The sequence below is a fragment of the Temnothorax curvispinosus genome, unplaced genomic scaffold, assembly GCF_003070985.1.
Source record: "Temnothorax curvispinosus isolate PA1 unplaced genomic scaffold, ASM307098v1 QBEX01018459.1, whole genome shotgun sequence".
NCBI lineage: Eukaryota > Metazoa > Arthropoda > Insecta > Hymenoptera > Formicidae > Temnothorax > Temnothorax curvispinosus.
Genome location: NW_020228239.1, coordinates 27,313 through 54,574, shown reverse-complemented (window position 1 = coordinate 54,574; position 27,262 = coordinate 27,313). Strand labels below are relative to the sequence as shown.

Sequence of the window (27,262 nt, the reverse complement as noted above, 5' to 3'; positions counted from 1 at the left end):
TTAAAACAATTTTGCAATTTAATAGGTTTACTTCGTTTTCATAATATAAAAAATTGGAACGAAATAAAATTTAAAGTTAATTTCCATAAATTCTTTTCCGAGCAAAAAAAAGATAAACTTTATTTCTCGAATCTTCTTATCACTGACATACCATGTTCATATGGAGTTTGAAAAAATTTATTGTAGTAGAAAAAAATTCAATCGTATTATTTTGAAAACGTCTCGACATTTAATATTAATCAGAGATATGATTTTTTGAACGTGCTGGATGGCGTCGCGTATTTTTATTAATTATCTTTGTCGTATTGCCAGCGCAACTGGAACTCGGAAGTCATCAAGGCACATTACCCATTGGGAACATTCGTGAACGCGGCAACGTAGTTCGGGATGCACTCTTTCGTGAACACTGGGGCGCTAACGAACGGATTCCCTTCCCGAGTGTCGGTGCCAGTGGTCGCTACGATCGCGATCATCTGATCGGTTGTCATCGCTGTCAGAACTCCCTGCTGTCCCGGTGGCCCCGGCTGTTTCCGTGCGTCGCATCTGTTCGGCAGGATTGGGATCGGGGATAGTGCCCGATAGCATGCCGATGGTGGCACGGTAATGATCGGGAGAGACGTGCGCTCTTGATTGTTGTGGCTTCGCTTGGCTCCAAGATGCGCGCGAGGAGATAGTATCAGTGAGAATGAACAGGAACATGAATTCACCGTCGAAGCTCACGGAGTTCGCTCCGTTGAGCCCCGAGGAGAACCAACCTGTCGTAGCGTCGCTCTTCTCCAAGTTCTTCAGCTTCACCAGGAGTTAGTATCCAGACGTTATTTAGCCTACGTAAACATGCATAGTTTATCGGTGCCTTATCACCATATTAAATAGATATTAATGTATGTTATTGTAATAAAATATTGCAATTTTATTGCGGTGTTTTCTTAAGGCTTGATAAGCCGATGACGTTATAATGACAAAATAATAGTCACTCTTATACCCAGTAAATAATTTCTGATTGTTGCGATCAATGTTTAGATAGCGCTAACGATTCCACGGTGTCTTCCAACAACGACGAGCGCAGCTCTTCAGACTCAGAGTCCTGGAAGCAGTCGGAGAGCACGGAACAAACCCCGGACGACGATAGTAGCAGTATAATAAATTTCCCATTAGATACTAGCGAGGGCCGTAGCTTACCAAATGTACTAAAGCGCATCAGCAATATTGTAGCGTTAAAAAGCAATGTAAGTTTCAAAGATACCCTCACATTGCACGAGTGCTTTACATGAGATTTCTTAGAATGAAAATTATTTGTATTGTCGCAGAATCTACGTTCGTACAAGGATTCTCACTTAAGGAGCTTCTGGATGCCGGATAGCGTGAGCAAACAGTGTTACGAGTGCGGCGAAAGATTTACGACGTTTCGACGAAAGCACCACTGCCGCGTGTGCGGGCAAATTTTCTGTGCCAAGTGCTGTTCTGATCAAATACCGGGGAAAATCATGGGATGCACCGGTATTATAAATATATATTTATCGAAATGCACGCGCGTGTGTATGTGTGTGTGTAATTCTTTACATTACTTGTTTCTTTTCATATGTTTTTCAGGAAATCTTAGAGTTTGTACATATTGCTGTAAAGTAGTTCTTTCCTACTTGCAATCGTCGGACATGAGGAGCGACTTATCGGCGGATTTGAAAGCCCTGCAGGAGGATCTTCAAGTGAAGTACGGAAATGATTCGCCGCTATTAGCACGGAAACACGCTAACGAAACCATGGGCGACGAAACGTCGATATGTCGGAAGCCGAGCGTAGGATACATGGAAGAAAATTACGCGACTGGACCGTACGAGAATTAATCTACATATATGCCTATCTATCTATATATATTTTTTTATGACTTACATGTGTGTGTTTTACAGATCGAGCGGCAGCTATTTAACATCGCAGGAACGCTCACTTGTGTTACAAAATTCGGCTTCTTTAAGGATGATCTGGGAAGAATTGTTCCGCTCTAGTCAGGCTATTCAATTGCAAACGCACAGAATTCGATTGAAGAGCTATTACAATTGTTTTTTGGCGAACGAATTAGTGAATTGGATGATAGTTCAGAATAAAGCGGCCACTCGGTACATTCCCCAATCCGGCAAAATTAGATTGCTATTTCTAATCGCGTTAATTGGAATTGAGATTGTGACTCAAGTTTTTTTTTTAGTGTGCAGGCGACTGCGATAGGCCAAGCCTTACTAGAAGCGGGTTTCATTGAATCGGTTGCCCCTGATTATGTATTCAGCGATTCGGCGACCGTATTCAGACCGGTACCGTTATCCTCTTTGCAAAACATAGATCTATTAACGGAAAAGCGGACGACATGCGATGCGCAAGAGCCAGCCTGGGTAAAAACTATTCCTCAACATGACTCGGCTACGGGTAATACGACAAATTGAGATTTTCGACGATGAGACAAGCAATTGCTCAACGATGTTCGATTTGCTTACAGATTCTGAAAGCGAAACTAGACCGATGAGCTCGCACTCGCAAACCTTTGGTCGTTTGCCGTCGTCTAGTTCGAGCTTTTATTTAGATTTAAATCTGGAGGCATCCACTGTCACGTTAAAGAGACCTACCTCGGAGGATTTAACCGCGATTTCCGTCGATAGTAGCGACGGAATAATCGAGCAGAAGGAAATTAATCTTAAATCGCATGACTGCAATCTCAAGATATGCGACGACCTTTTAAGCGACACGCTTCAAGTGCACGAATTCAAGGAGAAAAACGGTTGGCACAGAGCGACTAATCTGAGAACAGCCTTTGGCGAATTAAGCGCGTACGAGTGTTTAACGTGAGTTTTTTTTTCGATATTTTGCAGTTAATTATAATGGTAGTAGGATAGGAAAGTAAATGACATTTGCTTATACTTTACAGATCTGCGTACAAAGCGCATGAAGATTCTCTCATTAAACAACTTCTTAGCAAAGAAGGCTTGTCGCAAACATGGTCGAATACGATTCTGTCTATCGCGCATCAGATAATCGATCAAGTTAGACCGGATCTGAATCATGACGCAGATAATTTGGATATTCGACAGTACGTACAATTCAAGAAATGTCCCGGTGATAGCAGAGATGACTGCGAGATCGTATCTGGCATAATTTGTAGCAAGAACATCGCTCATCGCGGTATGAACGCCATGATCGCTCATCCGAAAATCTTATTGTTGCAATGCGGACTGATGTATCAGCGTGTAGAGGGCAAACTGATAAGCCTAGAGCCTGTAATGATGCAGGTACATTATAAACTTTTACTATCTTCACTTATTCAATCTTAATATTTATATTATTTTTAAAGATAACGCTGTAATATTATAATTTCTTCAATAAATTTCTAGGAGAGTGAGTATCTGGGACACACAGTGGCGAGAATCACCGCTCTGGGTCCGGATGTAGTACTAGTACATCGATCCGTAGCCAGATTAGCTCAGGATAGACTAAGGGAATGCGGTGTGACATTGGTGCTAAATGTGAAACTTAGTGTACTGAAGAGAGTCGCGCGATGCACGGGCGCTAGCATTGTTAACACTATAGACGCGCACATAAGCGCAAGATATATGCTTGGCACGTGCAAGAAATTTTATTTAAGAAATTTTCCAGATGAGCGAAGTAAGTATAATTATATATATGTATATAATTATACACATTTCATAACTTAAATTCTCTTTTCTTTTGTCTCTCTCTTTCAGGAGGTGTCAAGACACTGATGTATTTTGAAGGCTGTGCAAATCCGCATTTAGGCGCGACGATTGTATTGCGAGGCGGATCACAATTCGAATTAAAGAAGGTGAAAAACGTCACATCGATGATGATCTTCGCGGCTTACTCGTGGCGTCTCGAAAAGTCATTCCTCATGGATGAATTCGCTAAACCGCCGTCACCTAAGGACAATTCATTTCTGGATGAAACGTCTCAAAAGGATTCTTCGAATGGCGAGGAGACCGAGAAACTCGAAAGCTGCGTTATCGATGAACAAACACACGCGATCGATGTGACGAAGAAATCGTCCAAGATAAATCAAAATCACGAAGGTATCCCTGACAGTGAGCAGAAGGTACAGAATGTTCAGACAAATAATTCAAGTATATCTGCAAGGAATGAAAATGACTCTGAGAATATTTTAAATACAAATTCTCTAAAAGAAGTATCGTCGATGTTATCAGAAGATCCCTATGACACCTTAAAGTTATTTAAAACAAAATTAAAACCATCTCTGCATGATTCGAAGGATACCGCGCCAATATCTGGCGAAAACGACACAGTTCCACATAACGATGATAAATCTAAGGACTTGGTAGTAAATACCTCGGGCCTTGATCCCGATGTTACGGAAGTATGTGATAACTCCATGGAATTATTCGCGAACAAAGATACGTGTGTCGAGCGAAAGACCGACGAACTCGTCGACAAGGCGAAGTTGAAAGACAGAATATCCTCCGAAGAGAAGCGTATCTACGGGGAGTCCATAAGCGATCGGAGTGATCCGTTGCACCAATATCTAAACGAGGATGACGAGGATGTGTTCAATCGTACGAGTCCGAGTGGTCAACGTCTGAGCGTGTGCGTCGCTGATTTTCCACTGTTAAACAAATTTAAGAAGGCGCTCGAGGACACGGTGCTGAGCGTGTCGCCGTATTTAAAATTTTCAATACCTTATCTGGAGACCGAAATCGGGAGGAATTGCGTGCTGAGGAGCTTCTTCCCGCGCGATATCTATTACTCGGCGCAATTTCTCGACAAGATCAAGGAGACTCGGACGAACAGCGTGACTGTGAGCGAGCAGTTTGATAATCGCGACTGGATGAACATCAAGCTGAAGCCGCAGCATCCGTTCGTCCAGGCTCGTCTGACCACGGACGTAGACGGTCGCGAGGTACAGAGCCTTCTGGCGAATTTCCGCGCGTGTGGCAACAGAATTCATCCGACGCATAACGTATTGCTGGACAGAATGCAGCAATCACCGGCGTCATTTGAGAGCGGCGAGCAGCAGATGCCTTCCTGGCCGGATTGTTTGGATCCCAGCAGCCACCAACGCCTCTCCGTTCTATTTTGCAGCTTCTCGCACACCGGCAACGACACCCCGGCGTTCTGCGTGAATCCCTGGGTTGTAAACATGACGATGTACGGCCAGAACGACATCGCGCTCGGCCGCTTTCTGGAACGTTATTGCTTGACGATGGAATACAGGTGTCCGGCGCAAGATTGCCGCGCGCAAATCGCTCAGCACGTTAGACGCTTCGCGCACGACGGCGGCTGTGTGCACATCACCCTGAGCGAGATGAGCTGCGAGCCGTTCGTGCAGGAGGACACCGATCAGATCCTGATGTGGAGCAAATGCGTCAAGTGTAAGAGCGTGTCGCCGGTGGTGCCGATGTCAGGCGACACGTGGTGCCTGTCATTCGCCAAGTATCTCGAGCTACGCTTCTACGGTGGTGTCTACACGAAACGCGGTATGGACGCGTGTCAGCATTCCCTGCACCACGATCACTATCAATATTTCACGCGCAAGAACATGCTGGCTGTGTTCAAGTTCACCAAGATCTCGCAGTGGGAGATCTCCCTGCCGCCGCCGTTAATCAACATCATCTACGATCCGAAGCAGCACGCCAACGTGATCGAGGAGATGAAGAGCGTGACGTTGAAGGGCGACGAGGTATTCACGGCGATACGAGAAAAGCTAACGAGTCTGCAGACGGACTTGGAAGTCCTGAACCTTGCCAAGCAGCAACTAGCTAAGGATCAGCAGTACTTCAAGAACAAGATTGAAGAAATCCAATTGAAGCTAACGTCACCAACACTGGAAAATAAGAAGCTGGAAGGTAAGACGTCTGAGAGACAAGTGCAAGGGCTGATGTTCAGAATCGAGGATGGCATCGTGATACTCAAACGGCTCATTGCGGAGGCTGTATTCGCGTGGAATAACAAATTGTCGGAGATGTCGGTCAAGAAGAAGGACGAACGGCCGCGTCGATTCACCGAACGATCCATGACGGTCGGCAGCAACAGCATAGTCGAGACCGACGGATACATAACTGAGGACACCGCGTCGGAGTCGCAGGTCGAGGACCTGAGTCCCATGTCGGCCGATTACAACGCTATCGACGCGATCGCGGTGGCGCAGAGTGACGTCCAAGCGTCCGAGCTGATCGAGAATTCTGACAATGAGCCTCTGGAACCGCCCGGTAATCCCGACGATGTCGTCAACGTTCCGGGCTCGCCGAAGATGCATCAGAGATCGCATTCCGACGTTTTGCCGCTATCCTCCGACGACGTTCAGGATAAGAAGAAGAAGAAGAAGACGATCCTGTCGCAATTGCTACCGTCCGTTTCCGTCAACCATACAATATCGAATCCCTTGGGGCCTTTAGAGCACTACCTGCTGCCTCTCGGGTATGTCGCATGATTTGTAATCTCAATCTTGTGGTATTCCACTGTACGGTGGTGGACACTGTGAAATAAATGTATATAAAATTCACACTTCTTTTGTAGATCCGTGGTACCTATAGTGGTCTACGAATCCGAGCTCTCGTCCATAATTGCGTACGCCCTGGACTCGCACGACTACAAACACGCGTTGCAGGAGCTCTTACGTACAGCGAAGGGACCAGAATTAAATCCCAGTCCGTTAAGCAAACGTAAGTTTCCCGAGGGTAGGGACAGTTCCCTCGACAGTTCCCTGGCGCAATCGGGCGAGTTCAAGCGGCCGTCCGTGCTGTCTTTCTTCCGAGGCAACAGTCCCAATCCAGCCAGCAGTCCCATTGAATCCGACAAGAATGTGTCAAGCGCGGAAACGAGCGGTGGTGGTGGCGCCGTCGCTCCTGACGTCGACGACGATAAGAAAGCGACCAAGCAGCAGAATTATATCGAGGTGCAGTTCAACGATGCCACGACCAATTTCTTCTGCAGGATATACTTTGCCGCGCAGTTCGCCGCGCTGAGGGAGAACGTTCTACCCTGCGGCGAGGACGGTTTCACGAGGAGCCTAAGTCGGACCGTGCAATGGACGGCGAGAGGCGGAAAGAGCGGCAGTGCCTTCTGCAAGAGCAGAGGTACGATGTCGTATGCTTCATTTAACTATCCATCCTACAAACCGCATTAAACTTGCATTCACTATAATTAATCTGCACAATAAGATAAAAGAGAAATATACATTCTACAAAAAAAGGTCTTTGATCTTTAATCGCTTCGATTACAGCACGTTATCGAGATAATTTTCTTTGCAGATGATAGATTCATCATAAAAGAGATGTCTCGACTTGACATGCAGATCTTCCTCGACTTTGCGCCCAACTATTTCGCCTACATGGAAAGGTGTCAGCAAACTAAGCAACCGACATTGCTAGGCAAGATAGTCGGTGTGTACAGAGTGTCATTCAAAAACAATACGACTAACGCAGCGCTTCGTACCAGCGTGTTAGTGATGGAGAATCTCTTTTATAATCGAATCATCACTGACAAATTCGACCTGAAGGGATCCGTGCGGAATCGGCTGGTGAATCCGGACGACACGTGCCACGAGGGTGAACTGGTCTTACTGGATGAGAATTTGTTAAACAGTATGTATTCTCTAAGTATCTGTGAATAAGTATTAGTCGTAAAATTAACGATAGCATTCGCATTTCAGTGAGCTGTGACTCTCCTCTGTATATACGATCCCATTCCAAGGCAGTATTAAATCGAGCCATCGAACAAGACACCAAGTTCTTAGCCGATAACTCGGTAATGGACTATTCGTTGTTAGTAGGCTTGGAACCGAGCTCCGACGAGCTCGTACTTGGAATAATAGGTAAGAATGACTACGTATATTATTGTCTTTTCGTCGACTGGCATCGATCTCACTCGTTATCTCTCGCAATTCACGTAGATTACATAAGGACGTTCACGTGGGACAAAAAGCTGGAAACAATGGTGAAGAAATCCGGTATATTGGGTGGCCAAGGTAAATTGCCGACCATAATATCGCCGGAGGAATACCGCGCTAGGTTTATAGCCGCGATGCACCGCTACTTCCTGCCGGTGCCAGACAGATGGTCGGGTCTAGGAAAAAGCGTTGAGATACCACCGCAGTAAATACAACTTACAAAAGGCAAAAATACGAACGCGATTTTACATACGGCAATTTTAATATATAATTGATGTAGATTTTTTACGCGCATTGGCAAAAATACGAGCGCGTCGCGTACGTTCGTCGTGTATTTGTATATTTTATACCGTGATAACATACTCGAAAAATATCATTGGAAAGTGATATTAATAGTTACCAGTTTTTTAAGTAACTTATTAATTGCTACATTACGTATTTTAAACTTCTCGTACGGAAGTAACTTCTACGGCTGCTTAAGAAATTACGTGTACCTGTACATATCTTACATCGTATGCATTAAGCAAATGTACATAGTAGTCATTTTATAGTATACTTTAAAAGCAACTGCTCGTTCTCAAACTTTCTCAAAGTACAAAGGTAGCAATGAAACTAGACCGCCAAGACTAAGAAAGAAGAGGAGGAAAAGTACCGTTATCAATATTTTATTTAATTTTTCAAAATTATGTACATGACCATTATCTGTCTTTGTAATAGTCAAATAAACAATAATCATAATTTCAACATAGTAAAACATTCTCGTTCCTCGTCGATAGTTTTATATCATCTTTGAATACAGCCTAGACAGTACACAAACGTAAGGAAGATATTAAAGCGTGTACCTTATTGGAAAAAATATCTCGTACCTTCACAAAGTACTTTTTTTTTCTTACGACTAAATATCTACTATTATTTACAATAAACCCATTAACAAAGTTATACGACGCCTGGATGCTATTGCATGAAAGTTAAATTATCAAATTAAGCTTGAACCTAAAAATTTTTTATTATGATCGAGACTATCTATTATATAACTACAAATAAAAGGATCGAATACACCGTATTGCGTGTCTGTAAAGACATTTTTCTGTCTGATATATCGAGAGATTATAAAGAATAAAGAATTCTCTGTTAGTTGTTTTACGTTAAGGATCCTATCACCGCACTACCACGTATTGAATTGTAACATTAACAGCAAGAAATCATACAAATACTTTTTCTATATTGTAGAAATAGATTAGTCCTTTTACATGCATATTTGACATTATTGATTGATAAAATATATTAAAGACGGTCTTTTCTAGGTAAATTACCTACACATCTTCATAAAGTTATAATGTTCATTTTCGTTGAAAAAGACATTATATCATATTGCATTTACTAATGCATGTAAAATAATAACAAAGCTTCCTATATGAGGAAGCAAAAAAGAAAAAGAAGCATTTTTTCGGTATATTTTTATCAATCTACAGTATTTAACGCGAATATTGGCATACAAAAGAACTAATTTATTTCGATATATAGTGTAAGAAAAAAAATTTACACGATTTTTCACTTCCTATGTCATAATTCAATAAGGTTGCAGCAAAGGAATGGGAACCTCAAACGGGCTTCTAAAAAGCTGTGAAGAACTAAATTCGCTGCTACATCGAATAAATAGAGTCTTAATGGAAACAAATATGTATCTATAGTATGAATAATCGACCATGTATGTTACGAGAAATATAATGAAAGATACAGAGTTCCATATATTCGGATATTGATATACTATGATATCAGAATCAGTATTGCCAGCTGCCATACAAGAGCATTCTTTTGTGAACATCGTGAAGTCTAGTGCTGCGTAAAACCAGGCAGTAATCTCTATTCGCGAGTAGCCGAAATAATCGAATTCAAGAATTCCTCACTGCTCGTATTCACCGGTCATACTCTGTTCACCTAAATCAATCCTTCAGACTATTATACTCTTATCACTCGCGAGATCTTCCTTGATTTTATTTTACTTACTTTTTACATAGTTATTTATTATGTAAAACAAACGCGTTACATAACTCGGGATACTCTTTTTACAAATTTTTACAAGAGTTTCATTTATTATACTTAGCCTCGTTATATTTATACCATCGAAATATCGTTTATGGAAACGGCACGCGTCGCGCGAGTAACGCGTGTGCCGTAAGCATCACTATTTTAAGACAACAGCGAAAGGATCGTAATAAAACACTCGAGTTCCGTGGTTAAGCGAATGTCTGCGAATCATTGTGCAGTAGCGATTTCGACTTTCAACCTACATTGAAGATACGTACATTTTCCCGTCATTTTCCGCGAAAAGGTGCGATAAAGTAAAAATTTTCAAGTAACCGAGGAAGCTGTACCTCGCAATTCTTTTGTACTGTGGTGTGGAAGTGATTAGCGGAAATTCACCCTCTCTAGTCTAACGGTGATGTACGGTGAATCTGAGAAACAGTCACGTGTCTATAGCATCTAAGGAGATAAGGAAGTCAGATTGGAGTGAAGGAGCCGTTCTCACAGTGCGATCATTCCAGGATTGTCGATGTCCTCGACCGTTTTGGACCTACGAGATGGTCCCGACATGTCAGAGAAAAAAAAACGAAGGAGGCTCTTCGATATGGATTTTCATCTCTTCTTCCTCACTCGCGTTTCGTACCGGCCATACATATACACATATACATATAGCGGACTACTCGACCCTATTCTATGTATTAGATGTCTCGAGGAAGCCGAGAAGGAAATCGAAATACGTGTTACACTCTCTCTGTCTCAGGCATTATCGGGGAAATCAATACTCGGGACTTATTCGCGCGTTCGCACGTAACACAATATGTACGTCGCTTATTGTGCGTGAATAACGTAACGATTCAATAGCAATCCAGTTCCAATCTGTAGAAGGTATCTCGTGTAGTTGCTGCGATCTTATTCGCGAATTTCGCGAATCATTCCTCATTCTTTTCCCGGGAAGGACGCGCTCTTTCTCAGAAGACAGGGGGAGTTCTCCTCTTTTCCGTACATACGTTTTTTCACTTCCCGTTCCCTCTCTTTCTCACTCTTCCCTTGCTTAGAGCGCACTATTTTGTTCTCCGGAAACGTTATCGCGCGCATCTACGTGACGTCTCGTGCTCGCGCATCGCCAATTAGCACAGTCATTTTTATCTCTGCGGCTCGCCCAGGCCGAATTGTGTCTGTTGGGATTGCGTCTGTTGCTGTGTCGTGTTGCCGGATGCGCTACACCGGCCGCCGGCGGCGTGATGCTGCACGATGCTCGCCATCGGTGTCGAATTCGCCTGAAATCCATTCTGGCTCGGCGACATTCCTGCAACACGTTCAGCAAAACGATCTCTGAATGTCATAAATCAGCTTTACGACGGTTCTGTGATAATTGAGCACTTTTCTGTTAATTACATAACATATAAATATAATATTAGTTTATCTTAATATTTTAGCGATATTTTACCGATGACATTTTCGGAAGAGGTCTTGTCAAAATCCGTAAATAAAAAATGTTACGTAATGCTACGTAATCGATAACAAGCCAGTGCAAAGCCCCGTTAAATAAATTGTATCATAATATTTTTATCTATAATTTGATACGCCGTGTAAAACGAAAAACATTTGAAAAATTGAGCTAAAGTACTAATGGAGAATACATATGGAAAATAACGCTCAAATATGCAGCATGTATAAAATTATAAATAGAATTCTGTTCTGAAACTTCACGCGAATAACAGCCCGTTTAAAATAGACACACAAGATAGTTTGTATGACATTGTTTTTAATTACTGACATATTAGAGTTACAGTTGCCATAATTAATAACTTACCCGATGGAGTTTTTTCACCCGCAGACATTTTGGAAAACGCCAGCAACGTGTCCGGGAAATTCGGCGGAGTGGCTGGCGTGTTGCACGGTGTTATCTGCAAATAAAAAAATAGCTGTCTCTTTACAAATGTTTAAAATTATTATCGATGAAAATTCAATTATGTGGAATAAATTTCTTTCGTTAAAAGTGTATTTTATATTTATTTTATAGAAAATAAGGAAACTAAATTTTATAATTATATATAATTATAGATAATTTTAAATTATCTAAACAAAACTTACACGAAAATCTAAAAATCTTAAATCTAAAAAAGATCTATGTGTTTTAACACTAAAAATGTAAGTCTTTTTACATATATTTAATATTCGTAAAATAAAAATAAAATCTTGGAAGAAATAATTTCGAAAAAAGTTCCCTAAAAATTTCCGATTGTTTAAGTTTCTTCAAATAGCAATTTCTATAAAGTTAAGACTATCTCAAGCAAAACATTTATTCTATAAATTGGAAAAATAGATAGAAACTGACGTAGAGCAAGCGTGTGTGTGTGTATTTTCGACTGGAAAGGCTAGACCAAACAAGAAATCTATCTATCGACATGAAAGACCATTAGCTAACAGGGTTGTTGAACCTTCCGCTCCTGCATGTGACGACGGTCAGGTACACGGATACGATGGCCAAACAATACGGGGACATGTGTATTAGCATGGCAACGACCGGCTGTGATAATTCGCCGCCGATAAGCGGCTATTAAATAACCGCCATTGACGATGTTCTCTCGCAAAGTGAACCTTGTTGCCTTTGCGTTTTCAATATGTTTCGTGAATGAACTATACCCAACTGTTCCAGATAAGACTATCTCGGTTAAATAATTTCGATGACCTCAATTATATTCAAAAATTTGAGCGACAAAATATTACAAAAGATTATTCACGAAATGCGAGATACTCTTTTCGTTTTATGTTTTTTATTCTGAATCAAATGCTCTTATCTTCCGCTACAAAAATTTCTACACTTCGACTTTTTTGTATGACCCACTGTTATTTTACGAGAAGCTTGAAAGGCTGCGATATATCTAGCATTTTTATTAATATAAATCGCTCGTTCGATTTATGCATAAAAAATATCGCAAAAACTAAGATAATTTGCTGAGCTAGCAACTAAGAGATGTTGCTCTTTATCAATTTTATAGATATCTTTTATCACGTTATAGAAAACAAAAATTTCCAGTTTTTACATTTAAAATTTTCTATGTAAATATATATCTACATATTTTATATCTATACTCTTAATTTCAATTTTAGTTTGATGTATTTAAATTTAAACTAAATAATTTTAAAGCAAATACATAAACGATTATTTAAATGCAATATCTATATCTATTATTTATTTCTTTTGCATTAGTTGATTTATCTTATTATTCTGTGCATAAAAGCATTTACATAAAGTCATGGAAAAATGAATATTTTATATATTTTATATTCAAATATGTCAAAATAAAACACACATTATCTCGTAAACTAGTCACTTTTTAATCTGAATACCTACTTATGCAATACGAGAATCAAATTATGTATAAATATTATAATTTCATGTAAAGATATACGGCATTTCAACGTGTACCGTATAAAAAAACTAAACTTATACATTTTATTTTTTTCCCCAAATCAGTGATACTTTCATTTTAAATATTTGCTCTTGAGATAAGAAATATTTACTCAGTATTTATAGTACGTTAAAATATCGCGTAAAATAACACACCTTACGTAACTAGGCATAATATTCTTGTCCTTGGGTAGATGAAACAATATGCAAATTACAGCGAAGGAAGATAATGTGACCGGTTATGGAACAGATGCGTGAAATAAGAGGGAACCGGAAAGTGTGCGTCATGATGCACGTTTCATCCCGCCCTGCGGACGAGATTTGGCACACGACTGATCGGAATGTGCCGTCGCGGACCGAGAATAGTAAACGCTCCTACCACTAGCCGGCCGTCGTCAGCCGGTTTTCCTTGGTCTTTTGTCTCGAGAGCATCACCTTCGCTTTCATTAGATATCACAGTTAATCGAAAAGGCTGATCTTGACATTTACTGGTGAAGCCTTCGCAACCGGTTTTTCTCGACGTGACTGCTCATTCGACTGAATTTATTGACCTGCCAATCACGGTTGTTCGAGCAATTTCCAAATAAAACGTCGTTGCACCATTATCTTCATCGTTATTACGTTATTGCGTCAACCCCGGAACTACAAATTGGATCTCTCAGATCTAGTTAGATATTTACTTTGAAATGCAATCGTCTAAATTTCCTTTCTGCTCGATCATGGCTCAAGAACTATTTAAATCTTGATTTCTGTAAGACAAACATTATTTAATAAGAGATAATTTTTAACAAGGATTTTTATTATGTGGGCTGTTAATGAAAGTTGTACAGAGAACTGGATTTTATAGAAAAATAAAAAGTAAATGACAGTTTACGCAAATCTGGTAGAGTTATCAGAATAAACGTTTGGATCAAATAAACGTTTGTCAATTAGCATATCGAGAATCTGTGTGAAAGGCCACGTCAGAATAAGACACGTTTTGTTTTGGTTGCAAAAAGGCTGGAAATAGAAATATAATCAAACTACATTCGAGTTCGCTGCACGGTCATCTTGCACAATTATGAAATTGCGCGGGATAAAGAAGCTCGCGAGAACGGGCGATTAATCAAAGAGCAGTGTAAATTATCGCGGAAGGGATGATAGTCAACCTAAGTGAAGGTCAGACACGCGCTAGAATCGATTTTCCTGTCTTATGTGTCTGCACCTTAACGCGACGCGAAGAGGAGGACGACGACGAAGATTCGTGAATTGGCTTGCCCGGCCGTGTTAGTCCGCGCTGTTCCTTGGCTCTCTGTGATCTTTCGCGCTCGCTGAACCTACTTTTGAATAATCAATAAGACGGGAACACACACCAGTCGCCGGCCTACGCGACTCGCTGACTGAATCCGATACTTCAACGCGACTCTGTTGTGTCACATTACGCCAGGCCGAGGAGGAGACCCGACCGCTCGGATTGGGAATCGCTGTAATCGAATCCCATCAGGAAATTAAAGAGCGAAAAGGCAAACTGAATTACTCTTCGTCAAAGACAATATAACATGTTAGAATAATTTTTAAATAAATTGTTGACCTTTGAAGAACTTTATAGAGCTTAGAATGGATTTTAGACATTGTTGCGAGTAATCAGTTTAATTTAATTTAATAATATTAATGTAAAATATTAATAAAATTACGCACATGTGTCTACAAAACACGTTGAATTGTAGATCCTTAGCTTTTTAGAAATTTGCAGTTTCGAGATCGACAATGCTATGTAAAGAAAAGTTACAACGTCAGCTATAACGCGTTCATTAAATGTTGAGGAATTGTGCAAAATACAATCAATAATTTCTCTGAGTTTCCCAAGTGCGTAATGGGACATACGTCAGTATATTTATTAATTATTCTTGTTTTGTATTGATTGCGCGATGTGAGTCATGAAAATATAATATATAATTATAACAATGTTATTAATACACATGAAAACTCGGAAAACGCATGATACTGAAATCAATGGCAGTTATTGCGTAAGAAATAATTGACATTCGTGATCAATTAATATAGCTATAGGCTGCATTCCTTTAGATTTTATATTATAAATATAACTTTCACGTAACGAGTCCAAACTTCATCTTGCTTGTCTCCAGTGTTCGAAACCGACGACACACAACTCGCCGATGCGGAAATACTCATTTATTGCACGGAGTGCACCGATGTACGTGGTTCGCCTTTGTATGCTTTTCTCGTCAGTCACGTTAGAAGTGAACGATGCCGAAGACTTACTTGGCCGAAGTGGGTGCCGGCTCCTTGCGCGCATGAAGGTATCGCCGCCTCTTGGAAGAAAATACTGAGAGCGGTCTGTAACAGAAAAAGCACGATCGTTAGAATATGCTTGATTAAATAATGCATAAAAATAATACATAAGAAAGCATATTACATAGTATTATTTTTGCTAATGTACAGCAGAGAATGTTTACTCAAACTTAAATTCTCTGAGACTTTTGATCTTTCAGACATTTTTAGACGCAATTTTAAAATAAACTTCATTATTTGAGCTTTTCAATTGTACTTTCATACATGCATATGCTCGTAAAATACAGTTAACTCGTTTTAAATAACAAATATCGAGTACCAAAAAGAAATAGAAAATTGAATTTTTTCAGGTACATAATAAATATCTCTCTTTTATTTCCAAGTTTAAAATAAAATGGAGCAAATGGAACTCGATACTCATTATTGGAGTAATGAAACAAACAGTTTGATTAACCATCTACAATTCTGAAGCTTAATTGTTAAAGAAGTTCTTTTCCTTTACCGATTTCGTAATCTACTCTTAAGACAGTAAGACATATTGAGATAAAGTTTTAATATACTGTTTTGCGTCACTGTCTCTAGGCGCATTAATCTTGATCGAGTACAAGGGATCGTATAGTCGTCTCTATGATTAGGAACAGCGAGCGGACGACGTAATCGGACCGAATAAGAACTCTGCCAGATGTCATTAAAATGCCCGTCGGAACGTTTCGATTCGTTTTGCAAGCCGCTTCGTCAGTATCGTCCGATGCTTTATAGCATCGATATCCGATTCCCGCGTATCGGATATAACATACGTTTGCACTTGCCAGGGAGCTACCGATAAAGATATTCGATAATTATCACGTTGTAACACGGTCCGTCAGTTATCAGCAGTTATTAATGTATTAATAATTATCTATAAGCAGCTCGCTCCGCATCTCGATAGCCGGCAACTATTTATACCTTGCGATAACAATTTAATAATTATACAAATGTAAGTTTATTAGAGAGCAATCGTTTCGAATCGAGGCGGCACGAGTTTAAACGCTCGTTATTACAAGGCAAACGCGTTACACAATATACCATGACATTCAACCACCGGCGTTTAATTAAAGTGCCGGGGATACTCGATACTCTCGGGTACATTGAGGGCATTAGCATAAGAATGTAATAGGCCAGCGCGGCAAGGAACACGTTTCATATTTCGGTCAGAGCGCAGCGAAAGGAATAAACGCGCAAAGGTAGATCCAATGTGTATGTGTGTGTGCGTGTGTGGTCTGTTCTCTTCAATATTTATTGACGTCGCAAATACAAAACAAAAATATCTAGAGGGAAGAACAGCGAGAGAGAAACATCACGGCGAGAGTAAAGCGCCGAGTTAAATTAATTATTTATTTTTGCAAAATTTATCGAGAAAGGGATTTGGTATACCGCAAATTGAAGAACAAATCTGATTGAATAAGTAAAATTAGCGGTTTCAGAGAATATCGCGTTAGCCGAACGAGTTACATGATCAACGCGATAAATGTTTAATTAATGACTACGATTATGGTTGTAATTACATCGCGATTACGTAAAATTAACTATCCGAATGACGCGTAATACGTGCATGCTTGATATTTACTTGATGGACGTTTGACATTTGCTTGAATATTTAAGCCAATTTTTTGTTTGTTACGTATAAGCAGTTTTTTTTAATATTACATAATTATAATTCATAGATATCCAGATGTTTTCTCTTATGTCTAGTTGATTTATTTAAATGAGAAAGGTCGGGGGACAACGGGGGGAGAATAAAATACACGACGGGCTTTAATGAGAAGTAAATACAAAGTTCGACGACGGCTTCGGATAGCACGATTCCGCTTTAACACTCCGCACTCCAGTCGAATGGAGAAAGTTCTCAGGGAGAATTCACCGCAACATTCGCATTATTATCTATCTATCTACCTTGCGGCCGTTTCACCACACGAATTGAAATCGATATAACTGCTAACAAGTTTAGACATTGTAAGAAAGTAATCCCCAGCGTATCAAACAAACATTCAGGACCAATAAAGCTAACGATGAAACTTGGTTGCGAAGACCTTTCGCGATATTTTACAGAAACAGAAAAGCAGACTTTCCCATAGATTGATCTTTTCTCTCCTCTCAATAATTAAGATATAATGCGGTACAATAATGGGACACTGTGTATATTGCGCTGCACCGAGCTGACACGTACATACCGTGCCAAGACGAGACGAGACGAAGCGTGTATATAAATACACATTGCCGCATTGTTTACGTTGTGGTCAAAGACACAGAAAGATTCCTCGATCTAACTCTAATCAAGATGCACGATAGCGTGCTGCAATATTATCTATCTGCCTCCCTCCCTCTCTCTCTTTCTCTCCCTCTCTCCTATTCTTCCGTTCTTTGCTCTATCGACGAGTGTTTAAAAGTGAATTATGTACTGCTGAACGAGCGAATATGGAAATTTATTGCATAATTTATCCTGATACTCTGGCGAGTAGATGATGTAAATAATGCAAGAGATTATATTGCCATGTTTATTCTTCTCAAAATTTTCCATTTTATTCTTCTTCTCCCTCTCTCTTTTTCCATATCCTTTTTTCTCAGTAATATATAAATATCTGTAAACAATATTATGATGTATGATTAATTTTGCAATAAAAAGCTCTTTTTAAATTTCGTCTAAATAAAATTGTTGAATCGCGTGAAAATGGAGAAGGTGCGACAAAATATGACATTTTCGAAATATTACAAAGTACATGAAATGCCACGAAACGCTTTTGTCTAAAACATTTTTTTACATCCTGCATGGTTTTGATAGCATTCCATTGAAATCAAATATACTGAATAAGTTTCAAAAGGGTTGTTTCAAACCCTCAATGTGTACGAAAGCATACACATATATAAAAGAATATGTATCTATTTTTAGCTGTCCCTGGTCAGGAGTTTCGTGTTGTTGGACGATAAACGATTAATCTCACTCCGCAGGCTTTAACGCAAAAAAATATTTACATATAGTTGCAACTTTGTTTTTCTCATCTTTCTTTATTTTCAGAACGAACGATAAATCGCCGTAATCTAAGTAACGCAATTAATTACAAGCTATGAAATTCTTCCGGAAGAAAGATCGACGGCGTTTTTCATCCTCATCCGGCTTTAAAAAGCGGCGGCATAAATTCGCCCGCCGAATTTAATTTTCTCTACCATATGTAACGGGGAAAGTGGGATTCTATGTCAACAACGAGAGAGACTCCATTGTCCGCGGGGAAAATTACGCATAGGTGAGTCACGCTCGCGTGTCCGCCGGGCATCCGTGTGGGCCCGCCGGAGAATTCGCCGAATTCACACATACGCAAGTCGGTTCCCAGTTCCTGCTTTTAACGGCGCGGCGAGATGTCGGGATTGTGTAACGTCGGCCTAACAGGATCGCAGAAGACGTGTGTAAACACGGTATACCACGTGACTCGCCGCAAATAGCAATTATCGATCTCCTCCCGTCCGTCGTCCTACGTCCGTCAATTGGGATAAGATTTCGCACGCGCCGGTGCGCGAGAGAGCGGGACGACGACGATGACAGAGCCCGAAGAAGAGGAATACCATAAAATCGCTCTCTCGGGATCCTAGACCTAGAACAATAATATTGCGCAATACTATGCCGGCGAGACCTACGACACGATACAAAACTGGCGCAATCGATACCGACACCTTGCATCGCGAACGAATTATTGATGAATCAAAATTCATTTCTCTGAATTTCTCTCGCTCGGTTCACCTGTCTCCTCTTTCTTTTCACGTTGCAGCGTTGGCGAGAAAAAAAAAGAAAAGATGAACCGAGCAGGAAGGACTCAACTAAAAAGAATAGGCGACGAAATCCCGTCGCGTAACGATGACGATCGCCCCGCGCGAATGAAAACAAACAATCCGGACGCGAGATACGAAGCGAAAGGCGACGCAACGTGTCGACATCGGAGAGGACGGGTTCTCGCGCGTCCGCCGGAAGATCGAGGCGCGCGATCTTTCATCCCATTATATATTTACGGTCGCTGTTCCATCAGTTCCATGATGTAAGAACAAGATGTTGCTCACGGCGACCGCGGGGGCGGAAGGAGAGGAACCGTCCGATAAGGACGAGACGTGGCACGCGGGTTTACGACTGCTCGTCTTCGCGACGCGCGTCCGCGAGCGCGTTGCCGCATCAGCAACAACGTCGCCCCGATTTTTATGAATGAAGCGAGCGAGGCGGACCTCGGCCACCGCGGATCGGCGCGTTCTCGCGCGAGCGAAGGCGAGAACTCGTCGGCGGAGTCACGCGGCGTTGAAGCGGCCGAGCGAGCGAGCCAGCGGCCATTTTCGTCGCTCAAGTAGCTTTGTTTACGTAGCAGTGTCCGAGCGAGGATGCACCGCGCATAATGCGATACACGCGTTCGAAGAGACGGCGGGGGAGGCGGGAGGGCAACGCGAGACGCGCACATTCTCGGGTCCTCTTTCCTCGTCTCCCTCGCTCTGGTTCCTACGGTCTCTCCGTCTCGTTATCGTTGATCTCTCTCTTTCTCTCACTCTCTCTCTCACCTCGAATTGCCAATGCGCCGCTTGCAGCAACTGCTTCGCCTGTTCCCTGGCACAGCCCGCGGCCAACACAAACTGATTGATCATCACCTGCTCCCGTAGTGCGTCCATTTTTTTCGTGTGTCGATCACGTTTCCGACGACGATCCGAAGGGAGAGTTGTCCCGGGGCACTCCGGGGGACGGTCGGGAGAGCGTAGGAGAGACGGGGGAGAAAGAGACAATAAGCGGGATTTAATAATCTCTATACAGACAGAAAGGAAGAGAGAACGATAGGTAGGAAACGAACGGACGGACGTACGAGTAAACAGGTGAACGAAAGAGGGACGGAAGGAGCCGTGAGAACGTACACAACGACACCACGACCTCGTCCCGGGTTTTAATCCTCTCCGGTCTGTGCCGTCTGCGCCGTGCGCTTGCGGACGAAGCGCCTCCGTTTGCTCCGTTTCCTTTTACGCGCGAGCCGCGTGACGACGACGACGACGACGCACCACGGTAAACGGCGGCCGGCCCTTTGTTTTCAAAACTAAACTCATCGCAGGCGACCGCGACTGCCGCGAGAGCGCTACGGCCGCGCGGCGACGGCGGCGGCGGCGGCGACGACGATGACGACGAGGACGAGGGGAAGGGGCGCGAGGGACGCGGACACGGCAGCGCGAACTAGCGAAGTGAAGTGCGCGGCTGGCTGCGCGTGATGACGTCACGCCGCGGCGTACGGAGCGTCATTCACGCCCTCCCACTTGAAGTTGGTTTCGAATGCGTCTGGATGTTTTGGAATAAAAAATTCCTCTTTTTTTTACGAGCTTGCTCTCTCTCTCTGTCTCTTTCCTAAATTTTATATTAGAGAGAGAAGGCAGATAGGTTTTTTCTTTTTAATTTCTATGCGATTTTCGATATGGAGCACGTTCGGGTGCCAACTTCACGCGCTAACGCAATTATGCCACGTGTACCCTGCGACGTGAAGTTTGTCCTTACCCAGTTGAATTTTTTGTACTTTCTTTACTTTTGTTTCATATTTTCTTTCTTTCTCTTCAATTTTTTTCGCGATTACATATGCCTGTCTCATTTTAAATGCAGACAAGTGTGGCGCAGATGCGAACCGGATGTGCAAATGAGTATTACGTAATAAGTAAATGTCCCTTTAAAAATTTCCAAGTTTGTCCAGTTGCTAGTAAAGTAATAAAGAAGATAAAAAAAATATCAATTTAACTCGCCGATTTTTCCGCAAATTTTGCGAAACGCGTACAAAATGTGTCGCAAACTCTCCGTGAATTAAATATATTTCCAAAATATTTATAAATACCGACCCGTTTACTTCTTTATCGACAGCTATCGCTACGAAGTACGAACGAGTCGAACGAGACGTCGCGAGAACTACTGGAGAAAAATGGCGGCTTTGTTTCGGTCCGTGAGACAATTTGGAAAAAGTTTAATTTTCTCGGAATCTAACAGAAACATATCGCTATCCGCAACCACACGTTTAAGAGAGAGTGAGTCTGCTGTTAAATAAACGTCGCTTAACGCCGAGGATCCGTTAAATTTTACTGCGATCCTAACCTATACGACGAGTTTATTAGCATTCTAACTTTTATCTTGTCGCAGTAATTGAGAAGAAAGAAGATAATGTCTTAACCATCGAAGCTGTAAAAGTGCCGCAGACAAAGGAGAATTTATTGGTGAAGATAGACTCACACGCGTGTCCCCTCTGCGCCACGGAACTTGACGTCAAACATACAGTAAGTTCCATTGTTTAAGTAATTTATGTTGTTATGCGAGTGACTTACATTAATTGTTAACTCTGAGGTGCTTTGTACGTTTTGCAGGATGTTCTTATTCTAAGTCAGTTCTTGCGGTCAAACGGAACTATGTTGCCACGTAGGATTACCAAGTTGTGTAACGTGCAGCAGAAAAGAGTTTCCGTTTTGGTGATTATGGCTCAAAGAGCAGGTTTGTATATAAGTCGATAAGTGTTAAATAAAAGGATAAATCACTGCTTGATAAAAGCTAACTGTGAAAAAAAAGAGCCAATTCCCGAGCAACTATAAAAGATATTGGTTTAAATGTAAAATAATTTATTATACAATGAAGGTAACAATAGTTTACATTTTGACTTGCTTATAAATCTTCCTCAAAACTTGTGTGATCAACCTGATAAAATTATATTTCAAAAGATATAAAATTAAACAGTAATCTCATGAACAAGTAAATTAAAAAACTTATAGCGAACAGCAAACAAGCACATTACATAAAAACAAATATTTTTTACATTTAAATCAAGCTTTTATGGTTCTATAGTTCAATAAATCTTTTATAGTTGCTCGGGAATTTGCCGGTTGATCTTTGTAATGTTAACCTAATTACATCGCAAAAGTATGCATTACGTGTTAAAGATATATATTTCTAGAGTAACGTCGCTTTATTTTTCTAGGCTTGTTACCAAACAGATTTGCAAAACGGAATAAAACGGGTTCAATGAGCCAAGAAAATTCAAGAAGGAGAAGATTTAATACATATTACGATGAGGATACCATAAAATATAAATATTGGCGCTAGGAAATGTTAAATGTATAGCATAGAATCGAATAGCATATTTTACTTACACAGTTGAGCATCACTGTTTAATCAAACATGTTAATCTGCTTAGTTATTTCCTTTACAACAAGATTCACAATTTAAAGAGACTGAGAATTTCATTGACATACAAAAATTCCTGTAATTCACACTACAATTATACAGACAGAATAATGTTTATGAAAGCATCGCTGTCACATAACAATATTGTTCAATTTTTCTGAAATAATATAAAGTTATTATTATCATTTCGTCTACAATCTTTTTAACACTACCGAATTATATTCCCTTGCCTCTGCCTATCCGAATCCTTACCTATTTACCCGTACCCTACCTACTCATATAACGAACTATAGTCCTACCTATCATTTGTCGAGTATTTCAGATCGTGATAATCCGTATCACGAAAACCGCTTTCGGTTGCATGTCAGCGCAAGCACGCTTTCAATAAAATTTCGCTTCAAAAAAGTATCCTTTGTCAAGTTATATATAGCATAGATCTTTCTTTATTCGCATTCCGGAAAATTCTCTAACGTTTCGTTAATAACAAAGTCAAGCTAACAGTTCGCACAAACAAGCAAAAAATCCATGCTATAAACATCGTGATCGAAAACAAGCAAGATTACCTCGGATCGTCAAACGAAAAATGTGACGTAGGGACGATGACGTGGGCCGCCGATGGCCTATCACCCTTCCGAAATTCGAACTCCGCGCATGCCAAGTGCAAATGTTTCCGCGAGCGATCCGTAGCCACCAATCACACTCCTGAGTCCTCTAACATCCTTCAATGTTTAAATTTATTAGTGATTAGCCCAGAGAGAGCCTCGTCTCGGAGATAATAAAAGGTTCGCCGCTGTGCCGAGGAAGCTCAGTAAACACCGCTCGTGCTACCGCTTAAATTATATTATTCTCGCGCTACCGCGTGCTCTCGAACAATGAGCGAATATAATGAAGCGTATGTGACGGCCCTTCGTCAGCGTATCAGGACATTGGAGATAGAGATGGAAACGCGAAACGCAGAAATCAATGATTACTGTATAAAGATAAATGATCAAAAGGTAAGCATTTCATGAGAATATTCAAATTATCAACGAGCTATTACAATAATTAAAGAAAAAGGTCGTGGCTATATATTGATTTTTCATTCGAATATTCTATTCGTAGAAATTAATTTCGGAGTCAGTCGAACTAACAAAGTTCGTAAGTTCGAATTACGAGGATAAAATGAGGAATTTAGAAGAGTGCATGAAATTATTATTAAAAAACTATAACAAATTGTTGGCCGATTCTAATAAAAGACAGAATGCATTAAATTTTTACCACATGGAATTCGACGAGTTAAAATTCGAGATAAAAAACACACGACGTATGCTAAACTTGCATTTCCAGAAGGAGAAGGATTTGTTAAATCAGTTAAATGAACAGATCTCGCTGCACAGAATTCAGTTGGAAGAGATGACCTCGAAGCATCTCATGTCAATGAGTATCCTAGAATCCCAGGAAAGTATTGAGCGATTATTAGAACAGGCTTTACAACTCAATTCAGAAAATGTTGACACCATGGAGTGCGAGGAGCATGAACCTATGGAACAAGTGGAGGAAGAGATGTTTGAGCTCCCATCGAGAGATATAAATCCATTCGACAAGAACTTAATAGCTGGCCTATTGAAAAAAATTAAGTTTCCACAACCCCATCATGCAGATGGATACAAAAGAATAGATGCCGATCTAAATAAGCTTCTACCTTCTGAGCTTTCTACCACGATTACGCTCGGTCAGTATTCAATTCATACCGTACTGTTATTGAAATATATTTACAAGCTTTTATTTTTTGCATTAACGCATTAATGTAATATTTATGCTTGTGTGATTTTGTGCAGATACCGAGGCGTATGATTTGAAAAAGTGCCTTGGTAAAGGAAAGTATGGAACAGTTTTTAAAGCAGTCAATTTGCAAACAGGCGAGACTGTTGCCCTTAAAACGCAAAGACCTGCTTGGGTTTGGGAATATTATATCGTACGAGAAATAAAAACGCGTCTTACAAATCCACATATGGTACAGTATAACACAGATATAGTGTAACTCTTACCTTTTAATTCATTATTCATATTTATGATTTTTTTTTACTTATCAGCAAATTAATTCTTCCATAACATTGTGATAATATTCTTTTTCAGTTACGCGGCTTTATGGATGTTACAATGGCATATGTGGCCAACAATGGAAGTGTACTAGTTTCAGAATATTCTAAGTACGAAACATTATCATCAGTGACGGAACAGATAAAAATTGTCTGTGGCGGCAAGCCTCTGATGGAAACTTTAAGCATTTTCTTCACAATCGAGATGCTCCAAATTGTGGAGTATTTACATAAATGTCAAATAATACATGGGGACATAAAACCAGATAATTTTTTGTTAATGCGACTGTTAGTATTACCTCTTTTTCTAATAACTTTTTCTATTAGATAAACAATACAGTCATTAATCATTTAATATGTGACGTGCATGATGTTTTCAATGTTAATTTTATACAATTAAGTTACGAAATCATTGAAAGCATTTAAATTAACAATTATTTCCGAGAATCTTATAATAATTTTATTTTTCTTGAAGAAAAAAGGTCTTTCCTATTTAGTGATATAAAGCATCATAAGAACAGAGAGATTAGCTGAATGAAAATTTATAAATAATCGATAACTCTGTCACATATTAAATTATTATAATATCTCTATATAATTGCATTGTAATCCTCAACAGACCTACGCAAGATGTTAGGCCAACTATACAGCTGATAGATTTTGGAAGTAGTATAGACATGAAACTGTTGCCAGAAAATACAACGTTTACGCAAGTTATAAAAACGGGAGATTTCAGTTGCATTGAAATGCAAACTGGAAGACCATGGACATATCAGACTGATTTGTATTGTCTAGCGGCGACCAGTCATTATTTACTGTTTGGCAATAATATGAGAGTATCTAACATAGACGGCCGTTGGTTTATTGCCTCGAAATTACCAAGGTAACAATAAGCATATGATTAATCCAGAAAAGAATCATATTTGTCGCGTAAGAAACTTTAATGCTGCGTATCGTTTATGTGTTGCAGGTACACCAAGAAAGCTGCTTGGGAACAATTTTTCACGGAGCTGTTAAATATCGAATCATGCGAGAAAATGCCAGATCTGGCGAAATTAAGGAACATGATGGAGGAGACACTGGCGCAAGTGCCAGAGGTGCAAACGAAAATTCGTGCGTTTTCAACATTGTTAAGAATTAAACGATAACGCTTGCTGTATTTGATGATATGTCCCAATGTGTGCACATATTTAGCAAAGAACCAACGTGTAATAAGAAACATTAATGTTATTGTGCTATTTATTATAAAAAAAAAAGTTAATGCTACAGTGAGATAAATATATATGTATCTACACAGTTATAATACACGAGAATGCATTTTACGGCCTGCTTCGTGGAGGCTTTACCAATATTCGTTGCTTGCACATATAATATCAATATTAATTAGGACCACTATGCAACGAGTCTAACTCCTCCAAATTGTTTCAGAAACACGAGATATGCGGAAGATTTTATACGGTAGAGATTTTGTAAATGTACTTATTTGTTATCAAACACGTATGCGCTCGTTACAAACGAATGGTTGTACAATATGATTTTAAAAAAGATGTTATAAAAATTTGAATATGTAAAAATAAATAGTATAATATGCGTGTGATACAGTATGGATCCAATTTGCAGGATGATGCGTTGTACGTATATTGAGTACTTGAGTACCTTGTATAAATAATTATAATTAATGTATATGTAATCATTGTATATTTAAAATAGATTTATTTGGCATTCGATTCTGTTGTCAACGGGTTCTTCTTACTTTCCAATATTCTCCGAAATGCACGAAAATATACCATATTTCAATGATGTTAATTAATTGCGCATTGCAGTCGCGTTAATGACGATGTTATTCGTTTATAAATATTATTATTATTCGTTTTACTTAGAAAATTTTCAATAAAGGCCTGTTAATTGTCTCGTATTCGGATTTTTAAATTAATAGGAGATATACATACATATTTTTTTAGACATTGTGCCGATTTTGGACATTGCGCTGTCTGAGAAGTGTGAAAATAAAAGAAGAGAAAAAGTGAAAGAGGGAGAGGGGGCTATTAGATATTTAATATATAATATAAATATATAAAATAAAAGTTAAATATTTATCGATACATGTGTTTGTGTAAAATATAAATATTCTCGATTGTAAAATTGACTGAGGATCAGTTTAATATTTATATCTTGTATCGATAAATATATTAACTTATTTAATATATGTTTATAATATTATATGTTAAATATCTAATAGCCCTCTCTCACACTATTTCTCTTTCCAACCCTGCAATGTATATATACATATGTATATGCATTTGCAGATGTAGCACGGACGCGCACCAAAATGATGTTTTATCGGCATTGTCGAAAAATGAACG

At 40.0% G+C, this 27,262-nt stretch overlaps 4 protein-coding genes across 6 annotated transcripts; 3 read left to right on the top strand and 1 right to left on the bottom strand.

The window, feature by feature from the left end:
• The first annotated feature begins 319 nt into the window (after positions 1–319).
• On the top strand, positions 320–8,638 carry LOC112468425 (1-phosphatidylinositol 3-phosphate 5-kinase). Of its 2 annotated transcripts, XM_025037589.1 has the most exons (14): positions 320–800; positions 1,021–1,226; positions 1,308–1,497; positions 1,591–1,828; positions 1,905–2,111; positions 2,198–2,412; positions 2,483–2,825; positions 2,909–3,269; positions 3,372–3,642; positions 3,723–6,423; positions 6,523–7,082; positions 7,257–7,589; positions 7,658–7,819; positions 7,898–8,638. In XM_025037589.1, exons 1-14 carry the CDS (start codon positions 686–688, stop codon positions 8,101–8,103), a joined length of 6,108 nt encoding a protein of 2,035 aa, XP_024893357.1. In that variant the 5' UTR covers positions 320–685; the 3' UTR covers positions 8,104–8,638. The 2 variants fall into 2 exon arrangements, with proteins under 2 accessions (XP_024893357.1, XP_024893358.1); XM_025037590.1 differs by lacking the exons at positions 320–800; positions 1,021–1,226; positions 1,308–1,497; positions 1,591–1,828; positions 1,905–2,111 and having other exon boundaries at positions 2,264–2,378.
• On the bottom strand, positions 8,544–20,767 carry LOC112468426 (UBA-like domain-containing protein 2). The gene is made up of 4 exons (XM_025037591.1): positions 20,193–20,767; positions 15,597–15,671; positions 11,733–11,826; positions 8,544–11,225 (listed from the first exon to the last, which is right to left on the bottom strand). Exons 1-4 carry the CDS (start codon positions 20,298–20,300, stop codon positions 11,062–11,064), a joined length of 441 nt encoding a protein of 146 aa, XP_024893359.1. The 5' UTR covers positions 20,301–20,767; the 3' UTR covers positions 8,544–11,061.
• A 772-nt stretch (positions 20,768–21,539) lies between these two features.
• On the top strand, positions 21,540–23,006 carry LOC112468418 (39S ribosomal protein S18a, mitochondrial). The gene is made up of 4 exons (XM_025037579.1): positions 21,540–21,677; positions 21,790–21,923; positions 22,011–22,134; positions 22,616–23,006. Exons 1-4 carry the CDS (start codon positions 21,575–21,577, stop codon positions 22,738–22,740), a joined length of 486 nt encoding a protein of 161 aa, XP_024893347.1. The 5' UTR covers positions 21,540–21,574; the 3' UTR covers positions 22,741–23,006.
• Positions 23,007–23,603: 597 nt separating this feature from the next.
• On the top strand, positions 23,604–26,551 carry LOC112468421 (mitotic checkpoint serine/threonine-protein kinase BUB1-like). Of its 2 annotated transcripts, none has more exons than XM_025037584.1 (6): positions 23,604–23,816; positions 23,923–24,532; positions 24,639–24,814; positions 24,937–25,187; positions 25,519–25,782; positions 25,870–26,551. In XM_025037584.1, exons 1-6 carry the CDS (start codon positions 23,694–23,696, stop codon positions 26,045–26,047), a joined length of 1,602 nt encoding a protein of 533 aa, XP_024893352.1. In that variant the 5' UTR covers positions 23,604–23,693; the 3' UTR covers positions 26,048–26,551. The 2 variants fall into 2 exon arrangements, with proteins under 2 accessions (XP_024893352.1, XP_024893353.1); XM_025037585.1 differs by having other exon boundaries at positions 23,605–23,816; positions 24,148–24,532.
• The last annotated feature ends 711 nt before the right edge of the window (positions 26,552–27,262 follow it).

Excerpts from the sequence above, each read along its gene's own strand:
- LOC112468425 (XM_025037589.1), top strand. The coding sequence starts at position 686 with ATGAACAGGAACATGAATTCACCGTCGAAGCTCACGGAGTTCGCTCCG. Across the intron at positions 1,227-1,307 it reads TTGTAGCGTTAAAAAGCAAT|AATCTACGTTCGTACAAGGA; the intron begins GTAAGTTTCAAA and ends GTATTGTCGCAG. Across the intron at positions 3,643-3,722 it reads AAATTTTCCAGATGAGCGAA|GAGGTGTCAAGACACTGATG; the intron begins GTAAGTATAATT and ends TCTCTCTTTCAG.
- LOC112468426 (XM_025037591.1), bottom strand. The coding sequence starts at position 20,300 with ATGGACGCACTACGGGAGCAGGTGATGATCAATCAGTTTGTGTTGGCC. Across the intron at positions 11,827-15,596 it reads CCGGCACCCACTTCGGCCAA|ATAACACCGTGCAACACGCC; the intron begins GTAAGTCTTCGG and ends TTTTATTTGCAG. Across the intron at positions 11,226-11,732 it reads GGGTGAAAAAACTCCATCGG|GAATGTCGCCGAGCCAGAAT; the intron begins GTAAGTTATTAA and ends AACGTGTTGCAG.
- LOC112468418 (XM_025037579.1), top strand. The coding sequence starts at position 21,575 with ATGGCGGCTTTGTTTCGGTCCGTGAGACAATTTGGAAAAAGTTTAATT. Across the intron at positions 21,678-21,789 it reads AACCACACGTTTAAGAGAGA|TAATTGAGAAGAAAGAAGAT; the intron begins GTGAGTCTGCTG and ends ATCTTGTCGCAG. Across the intron at positions 21,924-22,010 it reads AACTTGACGTCAAACATACA|GATGTTCTTATTCTAAGTCA; the intron begins GTAAGTTCCATT and ends TACGTTTTGCAG.
- LOC112468421 (XM_025037584.1), top strand. The coding sequence starts at position 23,694 with ATGAGCGAATATAATGAAGCGTATGTGACGGCCCTTCGTCAGCGTATC. Across the intron at positions 24,815-24,936 it reads GTCTTACAAATCCACATATG|TTACGCGGCTTTATGGATGT; the intron begins GTACAGTATAAC and ends ATTCTTTTTCAG. Across the intron at positions 25,783-25,869 it reads ATTGCCTCGAAATTACCAAG|GTACACCAAGAAAGCTGCTT; the intron begins GTAACAATAAGC and ends TATGTGTTGCAG.